This window comes from Melanotaenia boesemani, chromosome 4 (genome assembly GCF_017639745.1).
Source record: "Melanotaenia boesemani isolate fMelBoe1 chromosome 4, fMelBoe1.pri, whole genome shotgun sequence".
Taxonomy (NCBI): domain Eukaryota; kingdom Metazoa; phylum Chordata; class Actinopteri; order Atheriniformes; family Melanotaeniidae; genus Melanotaenia; species Melanotaenia boesemani.
In genome coordinates this window covers 2,044,072-2,061,495 of record NC_055685.1, presented here as the reverse complement: position 1 = coordinate 2,061,495, position 17,424 = coordinate 2,044,072, and the positions used below count along the sequence as shown (strand labels likewise).

At 39.5% G+C, this 17,424-nt stretch overlaps 2 protein-coding genes across 8 annotated transcripts in view; both read left to right on the top strand.

Annotated features, from left to right (window-relative positions):
* myom2a (myomesin 2a) overlaps positions 1-1,723 on the top strand; it is a 41,963-nt gene extending 40,240 nt beyond the window's left edge. For all 5 annotated transcript variants that reach the window (XM_041982921.1, XM_041982925.1, XM_041982924.1 and 2 more), the window contains one exon: positions 665-1,723. In XM_041982921.1, the coding sequence (XP_041838855.1) occupies positions 665-1,201 (537 nt within the window). In that variant the 3' untranslated portion in view covers positions 1,202-1,723. The remainder of the gene's footprint in view (positions 1-664) is intronic.
* Positions 1,724-1,940: 217 nt separating this feature from the next.
* Positions 1,941-17,031, top strand: LOC121638236 (protein FAM83B-like). 3 transcript variants are annotated; one of them, XM_041982880.1, is made up of 6 exons: positions 1,984-1,996; positions 2,282-2,767; positions 9,189-9,353; positions 12,558-12,682; positions 13,837-15,105; positions 15,181-17,031. In XM_041982880.1, the coding sequence occupies exons 2-6, from the start codon at positions 2,330-2,332 to the stop codon at positions 15,797-15,799; spliced, it is 2,616 nt and encodes an 871-aa protein (XP_041838814.1). In that variant the 5' UTR covers positions 1,984-1,996; positions 2,282-2,329; the 3' UTR covers positions 15,800-17,031. The 3 variants fall into 3 exon arrangements, with proteins under 3 accessions (XP_041838813.1, XP_041838814.1, XP_041838812.1); XM_041982879.1 differs by having other exon boundaries at positions 1,941-2,073; positions 13,837-17,031; XM_041982878.1 differs by having other exon boundaries at positions 13,837-17,031.
* The last annotated feature ends 393 nt before the right edge of the window (positions 17,032-17,424 follow it).

Genomic DNA, 17,424 nt, shown 5'->3' with positions numbered 1-17,424 from the left:
AAGGTCTGAACTGCAGGCAGGCCAGTTCAGCAGACGGACTCTTCTCCTGTGAAGCCATGCTGCTGTGGTGGATGCAGGATGTGGTTCTGCTGAAATCTGCAAGGCCTTCCCTGAAAGAGACGTTGTCTGGATGGGAGCAGATGTTGCTCTAAAACCTTCATGTACTTTTCAGCATTGATGGAGCTTCACAGATGTGGAAGCTGCCCACGCCATAGGCACTAATGCAGCCCCATCCCATCAGAGATGCAGCTTTTCACCTGATAACTAGCTGGATGCTCCCTCTCCTCTTTAGTCTGCCAAGTCCATGCAGTGATTTCCAGTAGAGAATCATGTCTGCTTTTAATGCAGTGACCTCGTTTACCCATGCACATAGATTCCTCCTGATTCTTTTGTTGCACCTGTTCCAACTTTTTCCAGATGTGTTGCTGCATCAGATTCACTATCAGCTTATATTTTCCATCAGATGGTGAAATGTCTCAGTTTCATCATTTGATTAGTTGTTTATACTGGGAATAAAATATGGATTGATGAGATCTGGAAATCATTACATTCTGTTTAAATTTATATTCTCAGATTGTGAATGTTAGCTAAGCATGCATATCTGGTAATGATCTGGATGGTAAATCAGCATGTAATGTGTCTGAGTGACCTTTGACCTCTCCAGTCTCTGAGCCTGACCTGCACCGTGTGGGGCGAGCCCACCCCTGAGGTCACCTGGTTTAAGAACGAGCAGGAAGTCTCCTCCACCGAGCACACCAAAGTCACGTTTGACGGCGGCAAGTTCGCCAGCCTCGTCATCAACAAGGTCACCCCCGAAGACTCCGGAAAGTACAGCATCAACGTTCGGAACAAGTATGGTGGCGAGTTCGTGGAGATCACTGTCAGCGTCTACCGACACGGAGAACCGATCCCAGAGCCCAAGCTGGGACAGCCCAGAATGGCCACGCCTGCAGCCGCGCCCAAGTCCCCAGCTCCACCCGCCAAAACCCCGACCCCCACCCCGTCCAAAGCCCCGACCCCAGCGCAGTCCATGAAGAGCCCGACCCCCGCCTCCACCCCTGGTTCTACCCCAGTCCCCAAGTCTCCAACCCCAACTCCCAAGTCTCCAACCCCCACCCCCAAGTCTCCAACTCCACCTCGCAGCGTGAAGTCTCCAACCCCACCCAGATTTATGAAGTCTCCAACCCCACCCAGAAAGTAGGACATGGAGGTGTCTGAGGGCGAGACGGTTCCCAGTCTGTAAACTGCTTCCACACCTCGTTCAACATGTCGCCGTTTCCCTTCATCACCAGTGGAGGCTGGAAAAAACCAGTAAGAAACCAGAGAAGCCGTCGTAGATTAAAGTTCACGGCTTTAAAAGCTGAACCTTCCACTGAGCAGTGTCAGTGGAATGCTTGCATCTTATTTCATACATGATTGATTACAGCTTATCACACACCTGCTTCTTCCACCAGCATCAATCACCATGGTTACAGAGTTTTGTGTCCAATATCCATAAATTTTCTTTAATTATGCTGAAACCATGACAGAGTTGTAATACAGCAGAAATGACCTGAGTATGTGCAGTCAGAAAGATGATGAGATGATCTCACTGTTCTCACATCATAATGAAGGAATTCACTGAGGCCATGAATAAAAATGTTCACTTCCTGTCTGAACTGTCTGTGGCTTGTTTTCTTTTCCCTCCACTGCATCGTGACGTTAATAAACCTTCCTCATCTTCCTTTTCCTGTCGTCTTTATCCTCTTTCTTACTGTCTGGATCCTGCAGCAGCAATAAAAGAGTAAAAATATGCACATGCGTGGTGAAGCCAGGCTTGAACTGCGTGACAGCTGGGTATGCAAACAATCCTGCTCCTGAAGCTCAGGTGAGCCAAAGTGGGCGGTGCCTCTTAAAGTATCTGTCAGTGCAGCGAACAGGACAGGTACAACAGGCTGCTGGTTTGCACAGTGTGCCACCACATCACGTTGGAGAGGAAACCAACACTGACACACAGGTTTGATTTTCCTTTAAAGACATGTTTAAGGCTCAGGATTGTGCAGGACAGCCTGGATTTCTTTTCCCAACATTATAGTAAGTATTAATTTGACTTAATACTTCCTCAGTTTTTTAATTACATCTCTACAATCTTTAATAAATTCTTTAATGTTAATGTTAATGACTCGCAGGAGTTAGAGCAGGTGACATGGTAGTCCATTCACACATCTGTTAAACAGAACTGAGGGTTTTTAAAGCAGCTGGGACTCAGTGGGTCTTGTAACAGTCTCATGTCACACTGAAGGTAAAGAAGAAGGCTGTAGCTCACAGACTCAGAGGGGATTCGGCATCCATGGAGTCCAGTCCATCCAGTCTGTCCTTACCAACAGAGGACGCCCATGAGGTCTACGTTCAGCCACATTACAAGGAATCCTACCGCCTGGCCATTTACGCCCTGCTCTGTGGAGGCAAAGAGGCCTACGAGGAGTACCTCCGAGTCGAGCAACTCAGCCACTTTCTGTCAGAGGAGGAGATCCTCTTTATCTTGGAAAATGCTGAATTACCGGTTGTGGAGGAACATTCTAGGGGCTTGCAAGTTACAGATGAAGGTAGCCCCTCTACCTACTTTCCAGCTGAGTCGGACGAGGAGGTGCCAGACCTGGACCTGGGATGGCCAGAGGTTGCACTGGAGGGCAAGGACACCAGCATCAGCCTGCTGTTTCACCCCCCCAGACAAAACACACCGACCATTAAAGAAGTGGTGCGGAGGCAGATTCAGGAGGCGCATCAGGTGAGCTCTGAATGCTGATCCAATCAGGGGGGGGCTCTGCACCACGATGAGATGAACAAAGAAGGGAAAACACATCACTGCATATTTCTCTGCCTGCATACAGACTGCAGGGCTTGGTCAAAGTATACATTAATGTACAAAAACTGGCTCCACCAGTTCTAAAGTTCAGTGCACTCAGTTACCGTGACAACCAAACTTTGTTTTTCTATAGTACATATCACAAATAAAGGCTTTAAATAAACATTCAGCAGCAGCTCAAAATCTGAATGAAAAAGCAGACAGTTTGGGTTTAATCTGGACCCTGATAGGTTTGAAAAAGGCAGGAATGGATGTACCATTAAAGGATGATGAGTCTCACAGGCATCCTGTAACTTTTCCAAACATGTTAAAGTCTCACCTCCAGGGAGCAGCTTCAGTGTCTGCAAAGCAAGCAGAATTAAAATGCTTCATCTTTGTCTCAGACCTTCACATTAGAGTCTGTGGTGCTCATATTTTAGTTTGCATGTCAGAATACACACCCTCCAGTTGTTCTGCTGGGCAGTCTTTCACTGGAATTAAATCGTTTGTCAGTAACTTGGCAAACTAGATTTTCATGTCACTGCTGCGAGTTTATTTTTGTCACTTTACACTTTATGTCCACAAGACTGAACTGTGAAGCAGTCTGACCATCAGTGTTGTCATACAGAGTTATTATCTGACTGATGGAGTGAAGTTGCACGAAAACAACTACAAATCCTCGGATATCCCACAGGCTGGGGTATCTGAGAAGGCCAAAGTATCCAGAGGGTAATAAAAGTGATGCTAAGTCAGTTTAATGGTGGAAATTAAATCCAACCAATCAAAGCACAAGCTGAACAAGTACAAAAACACTAAATCTATAAAATGGCAATAAATATGAGAGTGAATAAACAGTAAAAATATCAAATAAATGGTAAATTAAAAGTGGTGCTGGCTAAATACCCAGATTCTTCTCACCCAGGTCCAAAGTCTAGCAAGAAGAAATTAGTTTTAAGCACAGCTTTAATATGATGGAGGGTCTGATCCGCTTTGATGTGAAGAGTCAGGGAAAAAAAGACGGAAAAAATGTTTCTCCTATGATTCTGCCTTTGTTTGAAATGAACCATGAAGGGCCTGCTGGTTTCCATGGTGATGAAGGAGGTTTTATAGTGAAGGATTCAATCTTCCTATCATAGACTATCTTGGGCTTCACTTCTTTCTGGACCCTCATGGTGTTTCTAAGGTGAATGTGGGGCTGTCCCTGGATCCTCCTGACTCTGACCACTGATAGAGGTGTCCATCATCATCATCAACCAAAGGCTTCCTGAGATTTTTACCTGTGTAACACCTCTGTTAAACACCTGGAAACCTGCTCAGGTTCACTTTTACCTTCTACTGTAGCACAGTTCCTCCTCAGATATTACTTTACCCATTCCTAGATGAACTGGGCTTCTATCTTCTGGTTTTCACGGACAGTAATGTGGTTTTCTTTTAGGAGGAGTAAACCATTTACATTTTCTACTGTGTTCCAGGTGAATTTACTCTGACACAGTAACACTTTTCTTGATTCTCACATGTCTCAGCTTTCTGTACAGACCGGTATTATTCACACAGCCCCGGTAGTTGTAGATATACTACATTTATTTTGGGGATGTCATTTCACACAGGTGGCAGAAAAATAGGCCTCATAAAAAAGTGGTTTGGCGACATCATCCCAAATGAAACAGTGAGCATCCGAATGTGCAGCTCAGCTCCTTCAAGCGGGAGCATCTCAGAAAGAAGCTGAGCCAGTGTTCAATCACATCTGTGCTGAGTCTGAGTTGGAAATGCTCTGGGAGCCTCAGACAGAGCAGAAGTTGTGACAGATTCTGCTCCCAGCTGGCTCAGAAGCAGCGAATGCTGCAGCAGATGTAGAAGGTGCAGAGAGCAGCTCTATGAACAAAACCATTCAAATATACAGTAAAATAATCAAACACACACCAGCAGCCATTAAACTCTCCAGCTGGCAGAAGTCCTGGCAAGAAAAAATCATCACCTGAGGCAGATTATTGTTGTTTTAGAATAAAAACTTCTGTCACAACTTGAGTTTTGTTCAAGTTAATGATCAGACTTTCTGTCTGCTCGACTGCAGTGAATGAAAACGGATGACGTTAATCAGCCAACATGTCTCAGCTTGATGGTCCTAAATGTTCAGGTTCAGCAAACATTCAGAAACTACAAGAGTGTGTCTGAGTGTGTGCGCATTCATTCCACAGATCCAACTGTGATCGATTCAGAAACACACACCAGGCTGCACCTGAAACAGGTAAAACTGGGTCAGACAAGAGTCAGAGTCCATTTTAACTGTTTCATACATCACTTCTGCTCTTTCTTCAGAGAACCTAAACTCGTAGAATTTACAAGTTCAAGTGTATTTAAATAGTCCCAGATGCTCAAAGGCTGAACAATAAAATAGCTACAACAAAACACTACACAATGAAGCAGTAGACAATAAAAATCAGTAAAAAAAAAAAAGTAAAAAAAACACATAAAACCAGAATAAAAAGTAAAAGCAAGCAAATCTAACCTCAGCTATGTTCAAAAGCCAGTGCAAAGAAGTGGGTCATGAGCAAATCATTTCAATTCAGTTCAATTCAATTCAATTCAATTCATTTCATTTCATTTCATTTCAATTCAATTCAATTCAATTCAATTTAATTCAATTCAATTCATTTCATTTCAATTCAATTCAATTCAATTTAATTCAATTCACTTCAATTCAATTCAATTTAATTCATTTCAATTCAATTCAATTCATTTCAGTTCAATTCAATTCAATTCAGTTCAATTCAATTCATTTCATTTCAATTCAATTCAATTCAATTCAATTCAGTTCAATTCAATTCAATTCAATTCAATTCATTTCAGTTCAATTCAATTCATTTAAATTCAATTCAATTCAATTTAATTCAATTTAATTCAATTCAATTCAATTCAATTTAATTTAATTTAATTCAATTCACTTCAATTCAATTCAATTCATTTAAATTCAATTCATTTCAATTCAATTCAATTAATTTCAGTTCAATTCAATTTAGTTCAATTCAGTTCAATTCAATTCAATTCAATTTAATTCATTTCAATTCAATTTAATTCATTTCAATTCAATTCAATTCAATTCATTTCAGTTCAATTCAATTTAATTCAATTCAGTTCAATTCAATTCATTTCAATTCAATTCAATTCATTTCATTTCAATTCAATTCAATTCAATTTAATTTAATTTAATTCATTTCAATTCAATTCAATTCAATTCATTTAAATTCAATTCAATTCAGTTCAATTTAATTTAATCAATTCAATTCAATTCAATTCAATTCAATTCAATTTAATTTAATTTAATTCAATTCAATTCACTTCAATTCAATTCAATTCATTTAAATTCAGTTCATTTCAATTCAATTCAATTAATTTCAGTTCAATTCAATTTAGTTCAATTCAGTTCAATTCAATTCATTTAATTTCAATTCAATTCAATTCAATTTAATTCAATTCAATTCATTTCAATTCAATTCAATTCAATTCAATTCAATTTAATTCAATTAACTTCAATTCAATTCAATTTAATTCATTTCAATTTAATTCAATTCAATTCATTTCAATTCAATTCAATTCATTTCAGTTCAATTCAATTTAGTTCAATTCAATTCAGTTCAATTCAATTCATTTCAATTCAATTCATTTCATTTCAATTCAATTCAGTTCAATTCAATTCATTTAAATTCAATTCAATTCAATTCATTTCAGTTCAATTCAATTTAGTTCAATTCAATTCATTTCAATTCAGGTCAATTCAATTTAATTCAATTCACTTCAATTCAATTCAATTCAATTCATTTAAATTCAATTCAATTGATTTCAATTCAATTCAGTTAATTTCAGTTCAATTCAATTTAGTTCAATTCAATTCAATTCAATTCATTTCAATTAATTTAAATTCAATTCAATTCAATTCAGTTCATTTAAATTCAATTCAATTTAATTCATTTAAATTCAATTCAATTCAATTTAATTAATTTCAATTCAATTAATTTCAATTCAATTCAATTCAATTCAATTCAGTTCAATTCATTTAAATTCAATTCAATTCAATTCGATTCAATTCAAATCCTTTATTGTCCCCAGAGGGACATTGGTTTTGCAGCCAGAACACAGACAGAAGACAGACATCACTATAATCAATCAAAAACAAAATCAGAACCAATGGCATATGTCAAAAAAGAGATACACACAATCCAAGAACAATAAATGAGATTAAATAGGATAAATACAATCACAGCTAAAAACTAACAGAGAGAACAACTAGGTCACCTCAGTGGTCATTTCCATTTAGTAGGTGAGCAGCAGTAGGGTCAAACAACACTTTAAGTCTCTTTGTCCTCCCTAACGGGCCCTGAAGCGACGGCCTGAAGGTAGTAAAACAAACTCATTGTGGAGAGGCAGCTTCAGGCAGTTCAGTGAGCCTTCCTCACATTATGGTTAAAGATGGACGAAAGGCCCTCCTGCTGGGATCCAGAAACTTTGCCAGCAGCTCTCACTAAACCACCCAAACGTCTCTTATTGGCCAGACTTTGGCTCCCGAACCAGCAATAATACAAAAAGACAAAACTCATTCAATTACACTTTTATAAAAAAGACATTTCACCGCAAACATTAAAAGACCTCATTTTTATTAAAAAGAATAACCTCTTATGAACCTTTTCTGAGGTGACGTCAATGTGAGACTCAAACCTTAATTTATTGTCAAGAACCGCACCCAAATATTTATATCTGTCTACCTTCTCGATGGCAGCTGCTTTGATAAAAGCAGACGGGGCTTTGATGGAGACTTTCTAAAATCGATGACCATATCTCTGGTTTTAGACACATTTTTATGGAGGAAAGAGTTTTTACACCAGCTTACAAAATCCTCCACTACCTGCCCGTGTGCTGTCTCACCACCTTCAAGAAGGCCAACGATGGTTGTGTCGTCAGCAAACTTCAAAATACATCTGTTATTAACACTCGTCAGTGTACAGAATGTATAACAGTGGAGAGAGACGACAACCCTGTGGAGAACCCGTAGAAGAGAAGAGAACATTAGAAAACGTACCATGTACCTTCACACACTCGGACCTTTTGGTAAGAAAATCTAAAATCCAGCCAATCAGATTAGGATGAAGTTTGAAGTTATCAAATAGGCTTGTACGGTCAGCAAGGACTTAAAACCAGAAACCGACTGGGTGGCTGTAATGTGAAATAACAAACTGTTCCACAACTCTGGAGCAGTTGTGTTTTCAGGACATTTCAATAAAATCGTATTTATAAACTTGTTCCATCTTTGCTTTCTTTCTGACTTCATAGAGGTGAATCAGTTCCGGTGATCAGGGTTACCACACACATGTGGAAACGTACACGTATGCATATTTAAAGGAACTTTTAGCTCCTGAAAGATTACTCTGATCGTGATACTGGATTTTTCACTTCCAGACACATGGAATTAAATGTGGGGTGGTTTTGTAGATGCACTGTGATCTGGAAGCTGTAATAAAATGGAAATGATAAAATGAGGCCAAATATTATTTTCTTTAAAATTTCAGGTTGTTTTTTCTTTCTAAAAGAAGAGTTTATTAAATGTCAACAACTTTATAATGTACTTGAACTTCTTTGCAGTAAAACAAAGGGACAAATGTGGAGTTTTGATTATTTATAGGTTATTATGTTTTTTTATTTTTCTGGTCCGGCCCACTGAAGATCAGATTGTGCCGAATGTGGAACCTGAACTAAAAGAAGTTCGACACCCCGAGTTAACCCAGTACAAAAATAATTAAATACTAATGCAATAAAATATGGGCATTAGCTGGGATTAAACCCAGAAAACTAAAACCTGTGCTGGGCCTTTCTGGTGGATTCTGGTGAATGTGTAGACCCTACCTTACACTTCTTTTTGTTTGTGTGGCAGACGCCAGGTGGGAGCAATAGTCCTCTTCTCCTAATGGAGATGTTGGCCTAAAAAGGCTAACTTGTCAAGGCAAAGTAGTCAGTTCTATGTTACAATGGCTGCATCTTCTGGAAAGTTCCTCATGTGACAGAGCTCAGAGCTACTATAGTCCAGATGAGGAGGTTCCAGTCCAGACTTCCACAGCCAAAACTTTCAATATGTGAAAATAATTTTAAAAGGGTCAAACTCTGATCCAGATTTCTATCGGTTACGTGTTTATTAATAAGTCGTGTTTTAAATACAATAACAATGTCTGTAAAATTTCTCCTTAAAATGATTCAGTTTCCAGTTTTAAGATTTAATGACCCAGAAGAACTTCTTAATTTCTACAATCTGCCTTTTACTCTCTCAGACTGTAAGAAAATAAACTTCTGTTAATGGTCAACATGTCCAATACATCTCCAGGTTATTGCCATAGCGATGGACGTCTTCACCGACGTGGACATTTTTAAGGAGACCGTGGGTGCAGCACTGAGGGGAGTCAAGGTCTACATCCTTCTGGATGATTCCCAAGTCAACAGCTTCCTCAAAATGTCCCACGGTGTGGGCGTTAACATCCACGACATCAAGGTGAGGAGTCCATTTGCAGGAAAGAATCGGGTTTTCATGTTTCAGTCGGTTCAAATTCTGGGATTTTCTAGACGATAATCTACTATTTTGTTTCGAGACCAAATAAGAAATCAGATTTTCTGGGATTTACTGAAAGCATGGGTGTGTTAAATGTTAGCGAACATGGATTCCATGTAAAAAAAAAAAACCCTCTAACTGTTGTCAGCATTTGCAAATTTAACCAGTTTTGTTTAGATTCTGTATTTGCATCTGCACCACTCGTGGGTAAACTATCTGCTGGTGGCTTATGTTGATGAAAAGAGTATCTGACAAGGTATCTGCAGGGTTCAACAAACATCAGCAAATGTTTAATGGCTGCTAGTGAGCCAGGATATAAAGCCAAATTAACACAAAAATACAACCTGTTTTTAACAAGTCTAACATTGGTTCCACACCCTGATGGAAACACTGACACTCTGTTATTTTCCTCCTGTGTTTGGAGCCGTCATCATCACACGAGTCAGACGATGATGACGCAGCTGGATTTTCCTGTTAGACAGTATCAGCACGATGTTCCAGCAGGACAAACAAAGAATCTTCAGTCATTACAGCCATGATTCAGAAAAGAACGACCTGTTTGATCAGGCCAAGGATCATAACATTCATGTAGATGTTTCTGTGTGTTTGTGTGAAGCTGTATCAGGTCCACCTTCTAGTACTGGGCTGGACCCCCTTTCCCTCCAGAACTGCCTTAATTCTTGGTGTGATAGATTCAACAAGGTGTTGGACACCTTCCTCACAGATTTTGCTCCATATTGACATGATAGCATCACACACAGTAAAGTGGTGCATTATCCTGCTGGAAGTAGCATCAGAAGATGCTCCACTGTGGTCATAAAGGGATGGACATGGTCAGCAACAATACTCAGGTAGGCTGTGCTGGTTAAACCAGGCCATGTTGGTACTAAGGGGCCCAAAGTGGACCATGAAAATCTCCCCCTCCATTACACCAGCAGCAGCCTGAAGCGTTGATCCAAGGCAGGATGGATCCATGTTTTCATGATGTTTCCACCAAATTCTGAGCCGAGCATCTGAATGTGGAGCTGAAATGGAGACTCATCAGACCAGCAACGTTTCTCCATCTTCTATTGTCCAGTGTTGGTGAGTGTGTGTGAATTGTAGCCTCAGTTTCCTGTTCTTAGCTGGCAGGAGGCACCCGGTGTGTCTTCTGCTGCTGTAAACCATCTGCTTCAAGGTTGGACGTGTTGTGTGTTCAGAGATGCTGTTCTGCAGACTTTGGTAGGAACCAGTGCTTACTGGACTTCCTGTTTCCTTTTATAATCCCCAACCAGTCTGTCCATTCTCCTCTGACCTCTGACATCAACCAGACATTCTGGTCCAGACAACTGCTGCTCATTGGATGTTTTCTCTTCTTCAGACCATCCTCTGGAAACCCTGGAGATGGTTGTGTGTGAAAATCCCAGTAAATACTCAGACCAACAACCATGCCACAATCAAAGCCACTAAATCTTTTTTCTTTCTCATTTTGATGCTCAGTTTGAACTTCAGCAAGTCATCTTCATCACGTCTACATGGCTACATGTGTTTAGTTGCTGCCGTGTGATTAGCTGATTAGATATTATTGCTAAACCAGTGGAAAATGTATATTTTGTAAATGGAAAATGTGATTTAAGTTTTATACATTATATAGCAAGATTATTTAAAATATAAATCTTTGGGTGTCCTCTGATATGCAGACAGAATACACAGTAGATCTGTAAATGTAGTTTTCTATCACATTTAACAGGTTTAACTAAGAATTTGGCAGAATGAGTAGGAGACATCATGATGAGAGGATGAATGTCACACTTATATTTTAGTTGCATAACCAAAAGACAAATAAAGATGCAACAATGCAATTAAAACCTTTAGCCAGGAATAAAACCTAAATGCTAAACTCCAAGTCATAGAAAGGTGACAGATCACTGCTTAAACTGCAGCATGAGGCTCATGTTGGTCGTGGTGGATTTTCGTCATCAGGAAATTAAGCTCACTGTTCTCTGAACTCAGTGTGGGAGGTTGGTGACAAAAGGGTCCTGGAAAACTGGCATCCATGCTGGACCATGAGTCCCACTCCCTGCAAGATGCCCTGTCTGCTCTGGAGAACAGCTTCAGTGACAGATTGATCCATCCTCACTGTGGGAAGACGAGATACCACAGGTCTTTCTTCCCTGCTGCTGTCAGACTTTACAATGAACACATGTAAACTGTGATTACATGTTTATATACATGTTTATGTACATATTTATACTGTACATACTCACCCTGTCAGATCATATAACATCATATATAACAAGAACACACACACATATATTGTGTGTGTTCTTGTTTGATATCACCTGTGTGTTTCTGCTTACTGCACCTGTACTGTTGCAACAAAGCTATTTTCCCACTGAGGGACTAAAAATAAGTCCCTCCAACATAATGAGGGACTTATTATGTTGGACTCTTTTTCAGATTTGAGTCCACTCCACAGGTTAAATGTCACTGACTAGAATCCATCAGTCTGCATCAACACATCGATCAATGATCAATGAGCCAACAGCATTGATCCAAACTGAATGTTTCCATTTGTTTAGAAAGAAAATAGTTTTCATTGTGATTCACTGACTGTTCACATACTGCAGAAGTATCTGGAAACGTGTCTTTTCCTAACAGCTCACAGATAACAGCTCACAGCTAGCATCTCACAACTAGCTAACAGCTCACAGCTTAAAAGCTCACAACTAGCAGCTAGCTCACAGCTAACAGCTTACAGCTAACAGATCCCAGCTCATAGCTTACAGCTAACATCTCAAAGCAGTTAGCCTGAATGAGCTGAGTTATTTTTGTGCAATTAATCTGAAACATTTCCAGCTCACACTGCAGTGGTTTTTAAACAAGTCAAATCATGCTCTGCTTCCTGATCTGGAAATTTTCTTTCTGACATGTTCTAGGATGCAGCCAGTAGATTTTAAAGGTCCATCCCAGCATGCTGGTGCTGGTTGTAACATGTCCCTCCTAGTTGTACTGTCTCCTGTGTTGTATATTTTCTAGATTAAATCAGAGGCTTTGTGTGCTAGAATAGAAATGAATCCGGCTGAGTTTCACTTCTCACCATCAACTGACCTTCTGCAGGATGGGTGATAAATCGTTTGGTGACTTTGGTGTTTGTTTCCACCTCAGAACCTTCGTGTTCGGACAGTTCAGGGCCAACAGTACCAATGCCGGTCCGGGATGAAGTTTCACGGAGGTTTGGAGCAGAAGTTCATGCTGGTGGACTGCAGGACAGTTTTGTATGGAACATACAGGTGAGCCTCCTTACCTCTACATGTTTCCACAGCAGGTATATCAAAACGTCATGGTTTGTCTCATCCAAGCTCCAGTTACACTCAGTGCTTTGCTTTCCTGAGTAAATACATGGTGTTCCAGATGATTCCTCAAATAAAACGTTTGTGCTTTAGTTTTTCTGTGTTAGATTTATCTTGTGAAGTTTCTCTTATTTGATTAGATTACTGGTAACAGTTTAAAACAGTTTTGATTTTTAGTTTCCAGGCGAGCTTCATGAGGTTGTTCCACATTATTTATGCAGTCTGGAAAAAAGGCAGATCTTTCTGGAGATGAAAAGGGTGAAATAGTTTAATGCCTTGAGAAATTCAGGAAATGTTTAACAAGATAAAAACATAGCATGCAGTTCAGAGAGTAAACAGGTTGGTTCCGGTAAAAAAAAAATATCAAGGAAAGTCTCAAAGATCAGCTGTTAAAAAGCCAGTGATGAGCAGCAGCAGGTATCTGAAGCTGCTGACAAATCTCTTCATCAGGATCTTTCAGAGCAGTGGTCCCCAACCAATTTTCTTTGAGGACCCCTTCATGCAAATACTAAAAAGCCGTGGACGTCCTGCCCCACCCTGTGCTAAAACCTATTTTGATTTTCTGCTATTATTAACAAGATTCTCACCATAAACACTGTATTCTGACTGAGTCCTGTCCTTCGATGAAGTTAAATTTAACTACATATAGCCTTTTTTTAAAGTAGGGACAAATCATCTGCTCTGTGGTGTTTCTCAGGCATGTTTTATTAATTAAATGTAGCAGGAAAAATCAAGGTTATCAAGTTTTGTTCATTAAATTACAGATTATTATAGAACCTATGATCATTTTTGATGATTAAAAATTCATATTCAGTATCATTCACATCAATTATTTAGGATAAACAAACAGGATGTTGTTATTGTTTCTTTTTACATTAAACCTGTAGAAGTTTAGCGAAAATTCTTTGTATGCATGTCAGAATGTAACATGTATGACACTAAACATGTCAAATGTACATGATGTAAAAACTATTTGGATGTCTGTAAATTGAAGCGCTGACTGTATGAGCTGATCATTAGCAGCATCTATAATCTGTTGATGATCCTCCTCTGCGTTGGTCTCTGACCACTTTGTCTCTGTTGTCTTTTTTAAGCTACACATGGTCGTTTGAGAAGATCAACCTGAGTATGGTCCTGGTTGTCACAGGTCAGCTGGTTGGCTCATACGACGAGGAGTTCAGAAGACTGTACGCTCATTCAGTAGTTCCTGCAGTCTTGTCTGAGCGGAGGCCGCCGGTCCCGCACCTCAGAGACCCTATGGTGATGAGGAGTCCAAACTCCAGCCAGCTTTCCCTTAATCAAGTTCCCATGAGATCCAGAATGATGCAGGGCCTAAGGAGCGCTCAGAGCAGCAGTTTTAGCAATGGCGCCATGATTAGCCGGGGGTTGAGCGTGCAGGAGAGGCTGCATCAGTCGCACGTTCCTGACGGAGGGAACTTGGTAAGAGGGCACAGTTATGGAGGAGAGCTGCAAAAGGTGAACTCCATGACCCGAGTGAGGATGGGAACCAAGGACTTTGGAATCCCTGTTACTCCTGAGAGGGCTGGATCCAACCTGAGAGGTGGCAGAGCTTCTCAGCAACAACTAAGGCACCAGACCCGCTACGGTGCGGACCACAATCTGATACCATTCAATTCTGAAACATCCCTCCACAGATGGAAGATGGATACATACCTCAACGAGAGCGACATGCTTCTAGGTGCGTCATATGACGGAATATCCCCAATGATCTCACCACACAGCAGTCACATGGGTTTAAATGAGCTTCAGTCACAGCTGATCCACAGCAGGTCCAGGGACATCAAGTCCAGGATGGAGGAGACGAGGCAGAAGAGACTCAGTCTACAGGAGACGGCCAATCTCAGGCAAAGTAAGGAGTCCCTGAGGTCTGTGTACTCAACTGTAGAAAGAACGAAAGGTATGACTTCAATGAGAGGTCTGGATGTTCGGCAGAGTGTGGCAGAACTGGTGCTAAATACACAAAACATGGAAGACAGCGATCTGAAAATGGAAGGTGGCATGAGAGAGCAAATTCTCACTGATGGCCATCGCTCGGTTTCTCATTATGACATCAAAACAGCTGCAGATAGAAAGATGATGAAAACGAACAACTGGCAGGAGACAGCTCTTTCTAGGACTAAATCAGATGCTGATTTAGACGTAAAACTGACTGATGCGGCACTCAAACTTTCTCTCTTGCACTCCAGCGGTCTCAGTATGCAGCAGTCAAGGGTGATGGAGTCTTTGACTGAGATCCCTGAAGAGAAAGAAGTATCAAACACTCATGTTAGCAGTTTAGACTCATCTATCAGAAACAAAATTGAAGAGGTTTGTAAAGCAGAAAAAGCTGCTGCAAGAGAAAACTCTGTACAAGCAAGCATACCTGCAGAATCGCAGCAACTGGATCCAGACAGAGGAAGTCATGTTTCTCTACTTAACGGTGAGACATCTGTTAGCACTGATACTGAAACTACTCCAAAGATGTTAAATGGATCATCTACAGAACGTCCTGCTCCAGGCGAGGCTCATCGTCATCACACAGAAAAGGACCAAACAGGACCAGAACTTCAGAGGAACAACTCCGCGAGAATGAAGGTACATTCATTACCTGCAGCCGCTGAAAAGAAAGAAAAATCCCTCCAAAGAAGGACCTCACTGAGATCATCACCCAGGCTAGAACAGCCAACATCTGCTGCAGAGCGAACAACAAAAAAAGGTCATTCACCTCAAATCCACAGGTCCCAGAACTCACTCAGTGGCTCGTCAGAGACAGAAAAGCAGAAAGATCCGTTCTCAAGACCGACTCCTCAACGTTTCGGCAGAAGGAAGATCAATCTGGACAATGAAGGAGCGGCCGTTTCTCAAGCCGCAAGAGACAGAGTCTACAGCCGATATGAGCTTCTGTTTAGCTCTGAAAACGCCTCAGACAAAGACAGAAACTCCTCGCTGAAAAGAAGTAAGGCTGGCTATCCACTGTATCCGACACAAACTGCTTCAGACAACAAACTGGGTCGATTCATGCAGCGAGTGGGAAATCTAATCAACAAGAACAAGTAGGAGAAGGAGAAGCCCGGTTCATGTTTAGTCCTGTTGTTAACGCTGGTTCCCACACAGCTCTACAGTAAGCTGCATTCAGATGATGATGTCTTTGGTATCTGAAGGTTTACTCTGCGATGCAAAGTCTCAGGAAAAATAAATCCTTCCCAGGAAACAGTTTTCTCCTATAATCTCAATCATGTCCTTTTAAATGGTTTAGTCCTCAGTGGGGGGACTGGTCCAAAGACAGAACGGCTGGATTAAACCACCTACCTCTTTATTTATCCTGTAATAATGTTTAAAATAATGTTTTTCTCATCAAGTTCTTGCTCCAGACTTTCTCCTTTTTATCTTTTATGAGTTGAACTTCTATGGTCCTATTTTATGTGTAACAGGCTCAACTATAACAGCAAAATCCACACTGGTCACATTCTTCACTCAGCTTCACAGCTAAAGAGAAATGCAGCCTTTCACCCTGGAATCAGGATTTATGTCGTTGCACCATCAGATGTATTCACATGGGGAAAAAACTCAGCTTTTCTGAATTTACAAGATAATTTTACCTTTAATCTCTTCAGTTTTTATACATTTATTGGATAGATTTTAAAATATAATTTATCTTCTTCTATGTTTTGTTTATATTAACACATTATACAAAAGAAACTTAATAATATTTCAGTTTTGTTTCTGATTTTTATTAGCATTTTTACTAATACTTATTTTCCCTTTTTCTGAATTGACATTTATTTTTCTATAAAAAATATTTTTCTCCTCATTTTACTCTGAATTACTTCCAAGTTCTGGAGCCACATTCTGATCTGCAGTGTCAGATGATTTTCAGCATCACTTTTCAGGCGTCATTTAAACATATCGTTAACTTTCTTTGTTTTCAAGGTGTTACAAAAGCAAAAGAGTCAGAGTTCAGGTAAAAGTACAGGGTTACACAGCTTGGACTGTTCATCACTCTTCATACTTACACCAAGTCTGTTGTGAAAAATGAATTTAACGGTCCTGAAGCTGCAGCCTCCAGCCCTGCAGATCCTCCTCATCATCAGCACGTCCTTGCTCATAATTATTTAATTTATTTTATCGATTCAGAAAAAGTCATAGAAAGCTTTTTTAATGAGCTCATTAAGTTAGAAAAAAAAGATAATAAATAAATATCATTTCAGTAAAATTAATCAGTTTAGGTAAAAAAAATCTCATTAATTCAGAAAACAGTTATAGATTTTCTTTAACTGTTATAAATTCAGAAAAACATCATTTCTTTTAAAATTATCTTTAAAAGGTCAGAAAACTTTTAAACAATTTTCTTATAAAATGATGTAATTAATTCAGAAAAAGAAAAAATTATTCTTATTTTGACATAATCTCATTAATTTCTAAATACCAAATTGATTTTTTTGTAAAATTATCTCATAAATTCAAAATGAAATAATAGATTTAAAAGAACTCTGTTTAATTCACAGAAACAAATATATTTTTTGTAAAATTAGCCCATTAATTTAGAAAAAATAACAGAATTTTTAATATAATTAAACTACTTCAGAGAAACCGAATAGAATCTTTTGTTAGAATATTTCATTCATTCAGAAAATATTAATAGATTTAAAAAATTAGATCTTAATTCCCCAAAAATCAAACAT